The 12396-nt window shown below is 34.3% G+C and overlaps 1 protein-coding gene across 1 annotated transcript in view; it reads right to left on the bottom strand.

Annotated features, from left to right (window-relative positions):
• LOC144432827 (biotin--protein ligase-like) overlaps positions 1 to 9265 on the bottom strand; it is a 28710-nt gene extending 19445 nt beyond the window's left edge. Inside the window, exon 1 of the mRNA XM_078121119.1 lies at positions 9005 to 9265. Within this exon, the coding sequence (XP_077977245.1) occupies positions 9005 to 9265 (261 nt within the window). The remainder of the gene's footprint in view (positions 1 to 9004) is intronic.
• Positions 9266 to 12396: the final 3131 nt, after the last annotated feature.

The raw sequence follows: 12396 nt of genomic DNA, 5'->3' as shown, positions 1-12396 counted from the left end.
ACAGTATCAAATGAAAAAATTTTACTCACAGACTGTGACACTGTCAGAGTCAAAAAAAATCAAAAAAATCTGGAAATGAATTCCGAATTTTTGCTTAAAATTTCATCAGCATTGCGATAACTTCCTATTGTAGTACATCCCCTAGGCGATACTGATGAGACAACACTGAAAATTTGGGATTTGCTGCACAAAATCTTTTGACTCTGAGTAGATATGTTCCTTTCATGCTTTTTTTTCATTACTAGTAGTAACTATGAGATCTGTGTCATAACAGAGAGACTGTGAGGCAAACCAAAATTTGAATTGATGATGTAATTTTTGGGTACATCCATTGTATTGACATTGTAGAGAAAATGTATGCATACACCTCTCAATGCTAATACAGAGAAGTATACTAACTGAAACACACAAACTGACATGTGTAACTAAGTTTATGTATGTAAGTAAGTAAGTAGGTGGGTAGGTAGGTAGGTAGGTAGGTGAGTGAGTGAGTAAGTATATAAGTAAGTAAGTAAGTAGGTGGGTAGGTAGGTAGGTAGGTAGGTGAGTAAGTATGTAAGTAAGTAAGTAAGTAAGTAGGTAGGTAGGTAGGTAGGTAGGTAGGTAGGTAGGTAGGTAGGTAAGTAAGTAAGTAAGTATGTAAGTAAGTAAGTAAGTAAGTAAGTACTAAGTACATAGGTAGGTAGGTAGGAAGGTAGGAAAATACGTAGGTAGGTAGGTAGGTAAGTACAAATACCATATGTATGTATGTATGTATGTATGTATGTAAATATATTATAAGTAGGTAAGTAAGTCAGTAAGTAGTAAGTATGTAGGTAAGTAAGGTAGTAAGTTAGTAAGGAGATAAAGTTTAAAGTTTATTTATTTTCTGAAGCGCCTTTTCTATATATTAATATTGAAAGTGCTGTACATTATACATTGTAACTAAGTAAAGTAAGTAAGTTTTGTTTATTATAGTGACACGTGATATATACAATTTCAAATAGCCACTGAAAAAGAATAAATGTCAACCATTCCATTGAAGTCACTATGAAATTAAATAAAATGTGTAAAGAAACGTTTAAAATCTTGAAAGACTACAATCACAACAAATATAATAGTAACAGTGTGATACGCGATGGCGATTACAGAAATACAATACAGGATATTGAGTGTCATGTGAGCATTAAAAAATTGAAATCAAAATAGTGTGTTTCAACTTTGCCCATGTTTAAGTCATCAATTATGGTTGGTGGTGATAAGTATAATCTTGAAATTCAACCCATACTAGCCAATAAGACTGGCTAAGTTAATCAAAGCTGAGCATAAAAATAATCTCATATATATATATATTGTATAAATAACTATTCATCAAAATTTGGATCAAATAAAGTTGAAATTTACAACTAGCAAATATACAGAAAAAAAAGTAACTTTCACATGTGTTGATAGAAACTACATGCAGGGGGATGAAATGCAATGAACGAAATCTGCAGAACAGGTGAAAACGATTACACAAGAATATCTACTCTAGTCAGCAAATTGATCATACCTTAAGAGTTACTCATTGATTCTGGTCGAATTACTTGAAAATAAGAAGGTACTAAAAACAGAATCAGCTGTTCCTAATTTCTCCTTTTCATACCACAAATAGTTGAGTTGAGTATAAGAATTTATATGAACAGGGTTTAGATTTCACAATTTGGACCTTCATATTGTGAATAGTACTAAAGTTAAATCAACTGTTCAGTTTTTTTTAGAAAAAGGTTAAAGTTCAAACTATATAATGTACTTGTTAAAGTCTCAATATCTGCTTGGTTCAATTTATTTAACTAATTTCAAACACAGTGAATCCATTTATTTAGACTTACTGTGTCACAGTGTGAACCTTTGATTTCGTTTCTAAAATTATGCTATAAATGAGATGAAATATGTTTTGTGCCAAAACAAATCAGCGTGTAATGGAATCACTTTCACTGGTAGATACTGAGTAATTGCATGTGGAAAGGCAGATTTATTTAAAGTGGGTATTTATTTTAGATTTTTAAAATTCATAAACCAATTTTATCACGGAGTCCTAAAAATCAAAGTGAAACAACATAGATCGAGTCTGTGTTTGTAACTCAAATACAATTCATTGCAAAAAAGCTAACAAATATGTACATGTAAAAATGTTTATTATTATACAATAACAAACATTTTACACATTTATCAGTCTTTTGAAATTCATTGAATTACAAACACAGACTTAGTCTATGTCGTTTCACATTGATTTTTCAAGTAGGAAGCCATGATAAAATTGTTTTATAAAGAAAAAATCCAAAATAAATACCAAATCCTCATCCATACATGTACATGTATGGCTACTATTATCAAGATAGGGGTGAATCAGGTTATTGACTTACAAAAATAAATGGAATTTCAGTTACAAAGCTGAAACTATTTTTATAATAGAAATATTATCTTTGGTGGCAAGCTTGCAGACTGTTTACAAATTTGTATCATTGGGTGATAATATATGCATTTGAAATTTCATTTCCAGAACTGACAGTGACACTGTTTTTATGACAGAAACATTATCTATGCTGGCAAATGTGCAGACTGTTTTACGAAATATTATCGATGGGTGATAATATATAATATGAATTTGAAATTACAGTTTCAGAACTGACACTGTTTTTATGACAGAAATGTTATCTATGGTGGCAAATGTGCAGACTGTTTTACGAAATTTTATCGATGGGTGATAATATATAATATGAATTTGAAATTGCAGTTTCAGAACTGACACTGTTTTTATGACAGAAATGTATATCTATGGTGGCAAACTTGATGCAGACATGCTGGCACCAATTTTTGGATGGTAGCACAGTCATCCATTTCATTTACACAAAATGTTGTAAAAAACTATTTATTCAGTCGTATCATCTTATTTATATGTAGCATGTGCAGTTTATTGGTTCCTGCATGGTTGTATCAAACACAGTGAACACTCACATGAAATGGGCTGTATCTCAAAGAACAAAATTTGCAGAAGATTAAATATACGTCAATAGTTAGATCTACTGTAGTATAGCTGTAATAGTTTTTCACATTCTATGATATAGTCACTAATGTATGTATTCCTACTTAGCTTGACTCCTTACACTGTGATTGAACTTTATGTACATACCACATGGTACACTCATAGTCACTGATATTAGTCTGTTGTAAAAATAATATCAACTCCATACCTTAAATTCAAAACTGTCAACTGGAATAACACTGATTAGATAATGGGATGTGCCATCCAAGTACTCTTTAACAATTTATTCTCAAAAGGGCTGAGCAACCTCTTAGAAATTACAAGAGGGTTTTTAGAACCATTCTTGCTTATTATAATGTGTTGAGATGGAATGGGGAAGGAGGTTTGGTAAGGCTGGGGAGGACAATAGCACAAGTATATATTATTGTACACTTATTGACAAGCAAAGATTTCAAATGAATTCTATAATTTTCCATGAAGTTTGTTGGTTGATTTTTTTCAGACAAAAACACCCAAACAATTTGAAATTGTATGTTTGAAATTGATTACTCCACAGGAGGAGGGGGTACTGTCCAATTTTTCTGACAGGATGTTCTGCCCTAGTACAAAATAACTGCCTATGTATAATCCTAAAAAAGACCCATTGTTAGTGATTTCCAGCCACAATCATCCGGTCAATTAACTTTACTCTGATGCTGTGAAGGTATTTCTAAACCATACAAATGTTTCCCATGTTGTTGACCTCATGATTAGGAATTTTCAGATGAAAAGTCAACCGAAGTTTAGGAGATATTTTTTGGTAAAAAGATATTCATTTGGGTGTCATCTATGGTTGTAATTCCCCCTTCCCCTCCCCTCCCTCCCTACCCCCACCCCCGATTACTCCTCCTAGTGCATATATGCCATCAATAAGAGGGATTCACGAAAGCATACCAATGGCAATGGCTCATTTCTAACTAGAAATATTAATTAAGACAGCAGTAAAGTGGACCCCAGTTTAGACTCTTCCCCTTATTAGATCTTGGTACAGCTAAAAACAGAAAAAAAAATATGTAAAAACTAAAAAAGCTACAAACAGAAATTGTAAGTTCTGAAATCAATGCATTATGAAACATCATATGACATATATAGTTTTGAACTGTAAAATTGGCAAGACAACTGCCAAACATAAAATGAACAATTACTCGTTTTTACAGCAATGCATTTTAAATGTAATTTACTGCACCGATTTCATTAATAGCCGACACAAGGACTTAAATTGATATTAAAGAGAGAAAATAAAAAATGACACTTGGTGTGGATTACAAATACATAGGTATATGGCAGACATATGTTAAACTGTTAGAAAAAAACTTCACAGTATGTGTGTTCTGTTGTGTTTGATGGCCTCATGCCTATAAATCTGTCAGGGGTATTCTAAATATCTTGAGATGTGAACCACATGAGCTGATGGGGAAAATAAAAACATATATCATATATATACAGATGACCATGTACCTGGTAGGTCACTCACAAAATTAAATAACTGGAGTGCAGAGATATATATACACATATATAAGGATGGCCCTGTTTATTTATCTGTTTCTCATGACCCCGACTAACTGACCTGTTGTTTATGGAATCTGACCCCCTTTAAAAGATACGCCCTCTATGGCCATATCAGGAAACATTATAGAACCACTAATGATAAGATGGTGTGTATAAATATTAAACAAGCATGCATCTAGGACGATGTTGAAATCTTGGACTCTTAATTAAAGTGACCATATGGATGACAAATGGGTAATTAGTTTGGATTTTGCATTGATGGAAGAACTCTGTTTTTCTACTTGAAAAAAAATAATGTGACACACCATATAAAAAGTTCATGTTCACAACAATAAATTGCAGCAATTTAAAAATAGCACAGATAATTTGTTAGTGTACTTACAATTACAAACTTTTCACTCATTTTGTAGCTGTTGCACTTTACTCAGTCACAAATTTATACAGAATTAGTCTGTCACTTCACTTTATTTTGTCAAGTAGAAAAACACAGTAGAGTGTCTCTTTCATCAAATCAAAAATCAAAAATAAATACCCATTTATCATCCATATATGACCACTTAAATGAATCCAAAAGTTCATAGTACCCTTCCTTCTGACTTTTACTGTCATTTCTAAGACATCCAGACTGTTACAGCACAATTACCAACATGTACACGTATATCTATTTTTAAATTTTTTGTTTCATTTGACTAATCCATCAATCTGAAGTGTTATTATAAAAAATATTGAACCAGTTAGGGTCAACCTGATAGTTTCTGCACATGTTTATTTATATTTTCACAGAGGAACATATTTATCACATGAAATTAACCTAAACGTGCACAGTGTTTATTTTAAGAGTTACTACATTCATAGCCTACATTTGTATATATATGCTAGCTAGACTCACTGTAAGATATGTCATGTTGTTCAGCCCTTATCAGGATTCTTGGAGTGCCGGCTGATAGCATTTATACAACAATTTTATTATGGCTTCCTACTTGAAAAATCACTGTGAAACAACATATACCAAGTCCTTGCTTGTAACTCAATACATTTGCAAAAAGCTAAAAAAAAAAATATGTATGAACGCAACTTGGCATGTACCGGTAATGTCATTTCATCCATACCGTGAACCCTTATTTATTGAAATATATATAATAATAATAATAATGTTGGTTTCTATATAGGGCTTTCACACTTTGTGCTCAAAGCACTTTACAATTATTACCCCTGGCATGGATCTATACCAGCACAACGGCCTTTTATACGTCCTCAATTCCCAATTTACACATACTTTATGTAGTATAAATTTATGGTCTAACATAGATCAATAAAAAAAAATGTCATAATATCAAGACACACTTCTAGGTCAAGTCAACACTACACTGTGTACATTTCATTCTAATGAGAGCTAATAAATTAAAATGTCAGAGTTGATCACACCAAATGAAGTTACAACATGCTATCTGCTATTTTAAACAATCAATGTTGTTAAAATATACACCACTTCACTGTGATTATTATGTTATTTATATATATCGTACTGCCCTCAGGTTCAGATTCTTCTGTTTCCTTTTACATCAAGTAGATAACGGTTTAAACCCATAATTCCGAGGCTTAAAGGCAGCTGTAATATTGTTATCACATGAATGTGTATATATTTATATCTTGAGGGTGGGGGTGGTGGTTGACAACAGCCACTGTGAAGATACTCAAGTGTCTACAACTACTATAAGGTCATGTATACTGAATAGTGGGTCAATCTGTTGACAAAAGACTGAGATGTACAATTGAAAATTGCAGGTAAAATTTTTCAGAGTTGTGTTTGGAACAAAAGTTCAGTTGAATACTAGGGTTTACCAACACAGATGAATTTCCATTTGAAGATACTGTGATATATTTGCAAGGTAAAATCTACATGTTGAATATACTGTGATTTATTTGCAAGGTAAAATCTACATGTTGAATATACTGTGATCTATTTGCAAGGTAAAATCTACATGTTGAATATACTGTGATTTATTTACAAGGTAAAATCTACATGTGCACATTTGCCCAACAAAACCCAAAACTCTAACTGAAAATAGAATATGTAAAAATTGTAATACAATAGAAGATGAAGAACATAATTTGATACATTGCAAACTAGATATACAAAACAAACAGATAAATTATTTAGTGTAATTTATAATATCAAATCAGAATTCAATCGTACAGAAAAGAAAGAGGAATTTACATGTAAATTTATAATGCAATCAAAACAAAAAGATATTATAATTGCTCTCTCAGAGGTCGCTGGAGCTTTTTTTCTGATGTGTCCTTGGGACGCGTTCCTGCCAAAATTAGCATCAAAATCCTATTATGGTGCGTCTTTTCCAAATTTGCATACACACAGTCACTGCATGGCTTTCAGATGTACACTAAATACGTTACAAATGTAAATACATGTACATGTACATGGACACATCGTGTCATTCTCCCGTACACCGTATACAAGTACATAGTTTGCACTTCCAAAAGGAAAACATTTATACGCAAGAATATGCTATACAGTGGTTTAACTTCATCTTTCTAGACTTTCGATTTTCTAAGCCCCATTTCATTTGTCCCCTGTTTATGACGCGTCCCAAGTGACGCATACAATACATCCAAAAAAATGCGTCCCAAGTGTCAAATAGTGCGTCAAATACGCACAAATAACGCGTTAACGCGACCTGTCTCTGTATCCATATATATCTAAAGTCATGTAAAAATATAAAAATAGCTCTTTAATATCTTTATTACACTTATGAATCCAAATAGAATTGTCAATTCTCTATATGGTTGTAATGTAATAAACCTATATCTAATCTAAAAATAAATTTCAAAAAATAAAATTTTAAATCATCTTATTAATTAAAGTGGCACAAGCCGAATTCATATGTTTTCGGGGGGGAGGTTGTAATATTTACCACATAACAAAGGATACTCTCTGCATTCTTAACAATCAGTTGCATTGTTGCAATTGATTGAACTCAAACCTGGTATTAAGATAGTAGTGATACTAGTAAACGATTCAATGATGTAATTTTTCATACATATAAAAAACGTCTGAACAAATACCTTCAATGTAATTAGCATCTCAATGCCAGGAGATTTTTAAAAGGTATGCATAGATATCAATATTATATTAGAATGTTTTACGTTAGTATTTTCAACTGCATGACAAGTGAAATCTTTATTAACCTAGAGATTGTGCCACTTTAAACAAAAATCGAAAGTGAAAAAGTACTGTTAGAGGGTTTTTAAAGGAACTAGGGCATGACAACACTGATAACATGGTAAATCCAGATGTCCTCTTCTTTGTTATTGAGGAGGTTGATAATTTTTCAAAACTGTGTTTATCATTTTCCCCCCAATGTAATGAATCCAACCAAGTTAAATACTCACACATTTTGTTAAGTAAATTCCATTCAAAAATAAATTAATTTAACATATTATGCAGTAGTAATATTACATTTTGAATTACATATGCTATAATATAAATATACATGTGTCATTATTGACATTACAAGTAGGTGAATGGAAGAATACACATATCAATTGCATGAATATTATGGTGAAGAGCACTACCCATGTTTACATATTTACAAAAGACAAAAAATACAAAAATTGCCCTCCTGTCATATGTTACTGTCCTGCAAATGTCTTCTAAATCCCCCCCCCCTCTTTTTTTTTGGTGGGGGTGGGGGTGGGGGCATGTATAGTAGAATGCATGGCTACCTAATAATAGTAATAAAGAGAATTTACAATGTGTCTGTTCTCCAAACAGCTCAGACACAAAACTAGTACTAATAAAATGAGTTCTTTTTTGGGAGGGGGGGGGGGGGGGGAAGGACCTACAAATGTAACAGACCTCGAATGACTTCTGTCAAGTCTACCGACAACCATTCATTTATCACTTTCATTAATTCATCATAACATGTGCAAGTCAGGTTGTACATGTTGGATCAGAAATCTTGATGATACTTATAGTACCCAGGTCATGCTACACTCACTGTATGTAGAAAATGTACATTTTGTAAAATTTTGCTTCTGAGATGCTCAAAATGAGTCAAACATATACAGAATCATTGATATTTTTTCCCTTTTTCCTTAAAAGTAAGTTTACGATGGTATGATTATATTATTCCCCAATATCGTTGTCCCATTGAGCTGGTAAGTACTCCCGACATAAAGGATTTGCCATGACCTGTCTTTGGCTTAAGAAAGATTGACACCCCTGTAAGTTGTTCATGTACTATGTAGTACACAGCCGAGTCAACTGTGTCTCCCTAGCCTATAGAGTCAAGTTGTGTCGAAGGCGATAGTCAAAATCACCCACACGACTTGACTCTAGGCTAACTAGAATATAATCTATCTTTCGTCGAGTTTTGATCAAGAAGTCAGTCATTTGATGTAAATCAAATGATAATGTTGAGATTAACTCACCTTTGGTGTTACTGTCAACAACTGCTTAGATGGGAAATCACAAACCATTTCTTCCCTGATATCACCTTGACATGGTTCACATAGTACTGAATAATGATTGTGCATCAATCGTCTCCGGGATGCGATTGCTTTCGGCTTGCGAAATACCACGCTACATCTTGCTGCATGTGTTCTCACCAGGTTGATAATATGCATCTTCTGACTGTGACAGTGTCGATCAGAAACCCACATAAGATATGCATAGCAGATTGTAATGAACATGGTTTATATATTCACAGTTATGACGTAATCATGCGTTTATGAACAAGTCATGCTTTTTAAATTTCACACCAAAATGTCTGTGGCCTGTGGTTAGTTGCTAGGCTACGTTTGCAGGCCGGTTTTAAATCTCCATGGTAGTGATTATAACAGGAAAGCATACAGTTACATCCTCGGGTGGGTTTCCGTCACTGCAAAATAATAAGTCAGTTTGTGCGTGGATGGGTTCTATTTCTAGTAGCAAAACTCTAATTTCAAGACAACACGGCTCCAAATATTGGGGTGATGTGTTTTAATTAGGTCAAAAGACAGATGGGTGAAATACGTTACCATGAACCGCGCTAAAAATCTTACTTAGTATTTCACGGGTTTGCGAATAAGTTAGTAATAATCTAAATCAATGACGTAGACTTTGTGTAACATGTAGAGACAACAACAACAATCATGACATTTCGATGATTGAAATTAAAACGTCAAAACGGTGAACGAACACTCCTGCTGGTGAACTTTACAAACGATAACTTTTAGTATTTCACAACTCACAGTGAGTTCAATAACACAGGTTGCCTGTTATGGTGAAAAACACAGTTTGACATGCACATATCCAAGATGCAGTCTTCAAATTATTGGACAAATTACAAATAATCGCAAAAAGTTCCTGACGACTGCTTCCTCCGGGAGGTCGCCATTCTTCCTCCAACGACCTTTGACCGATCTTGCTCAAGCTCACCGTTTCAGCAACAGAGGGCGCACTATTAAAAAAGAGGTAAAATAAAAGAGTACGCATTTTCTTTGAATGTGTAGCTTCTTTTTATTATCCTTTGTTCAGGGAAGTATTTAACGTTTATATACGTCCCTGGTATGTTCGACATAGCGCCCCTCTATCGCGCATGTGGCACATATAAGTGATTATCATACGAATCCTGCTGCTACAAATGTATCAATCTCTATAATAGTAGATAGGAAATTATAGTCAGATGTTAGGGAGCCTTCAGTATTTACAAGGGGGAGGAGTCGGGGGGGGGGGTCACATTTTACAAACCTGTTCTTGGGGGAGGGTCATATTTTGTATTACAATGTTTGGGAGAGGGTCACAATTTACAATCCGTAGTTTTGTGATCAAATTGAAGATTCAATTATTGTAAATTGGTTTTGTGTGTTTTGAGATTTAAAAGTGAGATTAGCACTCAACATTTATTTTTACAAGTACTTTGCATGCCAAAATACAAAAATAAAAATATATGTAGTGTAAGAAGATTGTTTTATAAAAGCATTTTGTTGAGTGTACCATATATCACCTTTGATATCACTCACACTGTCCATGAATGTTGTTGTTAAAATACGATGATGATGATGGTGAAGGTGATATCAGTGATGATGATGATGATGATGGTGGTGGTGGTGGTGGTGGTGGTGGTGGTGGTGGTGGTGGTGGTGGTGGTGGTGGTGGTGGTGGTGGTGGTGGTGGTGGTGGTGGTGGTGGTGGTGGTGGTGGTGGTGGTGGTGGTGGTGGTGGTGGTGGTGGTGGTGGTGGTGATGATGATGATGATGATGATGATGATGATGATGATGATGATGATGATGATGATGATGATGATGATGATGATGATGATGATGATGATGATGATGATGATGATTTAGTTTTGAATGTCATAGAGAACACGGACAGTGATACATGTACTGACTCAAGTAGTACCAGTTAGTCAGATTAGAGTGACACTGATAATGCAATACTGAAGATGAACGTGATAACAATGATATCATGGAACCTTTACAAGTGACCAGATCAGGCAGAGTATATATGGACAACATGAAAAACACGTTTTAGATACTAACTAGATTATGTATGATTATACGAGAAATGTAGCTAGACAGTCTTTTACTGTTTGTCACTTTATATGTACACATATTGCTTTCTAATAGCTTGAGAGTCAAAATGATTTAATTTGTATGCATACATATTATGGGAATATTGATTAACGTTCAGTATATGCAATTGTCATGGGGAGGGTCATGTTTTACAAAATGGGGCAAAGGGGAGGGTCACTTTTTACAAATGGAGAATGGGGGGGGGGTCGTGTTTTATGTAACAGACCATGTGTGATTTCCTCCGGCCCTCCCCCTTATAAATGCTGAAGGTTCCCTTACCGTTATATTTATAACCCGTAGACAAGGAAAACAACAATCTATTAAACACTATATACGCCCATAGTGCTTTCACAGTCACAGGAACGAGCAGTTCTGTTTTATATTTATTGATTTTTTTGTCACACAAAAGGCTTTTATGCGTATCTATATATATAGTATGAATTATGAGTGAAATGGTTTTTTACTAGCTCTGGATGTATACGGGTTTAAACAGGTCTCCCCCCCCCACCCACAGCGTATCCACAGCTAGGTGTTTACGATTTAGGACGTACGATAACACCATACCAGCCACTTTATACCAGCTAAGACTCGTTTATTCAACAAGTTAAGCTTGTATGTGGCATTTGTAACGTCATCCGAAACCACATTGAAATCAAATGGGGTTTGGTGAAAAAGAAACAGAGTACTCTAACTTGAAATTCAACTAAAAGTGTTCAAATACAACGGCAGAGGTTTTAGATTTTGAAGGATGCAATTAAAAGACTATGAACTGCATGCGACGAATTCAAACCTTAGGAGAACACATGTATTAATCTAGCGCTGTGAAGAAGTTATAAGGAGCTTAGATATCTACTGTGGACTTACGGAGGGCGCTCAAATCCGTCAAAGGGTTAAACTGAGAAATCAAATTTAAAGGGGGAAAAGTATTTCTTGTCAGTTGAAAAGTTGAATGCCGATAAAAAGAAAACCGGCCGGGGTCAGTTTTTAATCTGCATGGTACACGTCTGATTGGTACGTAGGTAAGATCCTGTGTGTGCGAAAATGCGATTTTAATTTCATTTGTATGGGGAATTTAACCAAAATGTAGACGGTCTTCTGTTTGAGCAGATCGAAGAATCATTTCGAAAGGAGGGCTAGAAATGGAAAAGGATACGTCGTAGCTCGGCTGAGAAGTATGTCCAAAAAGTTTATAATTCCCAAAGGTTCTAATGGATTGACAGCATTTTGACTTTTTCTTTTGTCTTAGTGTTTGTCATCTAAACGCG

The sequence above is a fragment of the Glandiceps talaboti genome, chromosome 3, assembly GCF_964340395.1.
Source record: "Glandiceps talaboti chromosome 3, keGlaTala1.1, whole genome shotgun sequence".
Taxonomy (NCBI): domain Eukaryota; kingdom Metazoa; phylum Hemichordata; class Enteropneusta; family Spengelidae; genus Glandiceps; species Glandiceps talaboti.
This window is presented reverse-complemented; position numbering and strand designations above follow the sequence as displayed.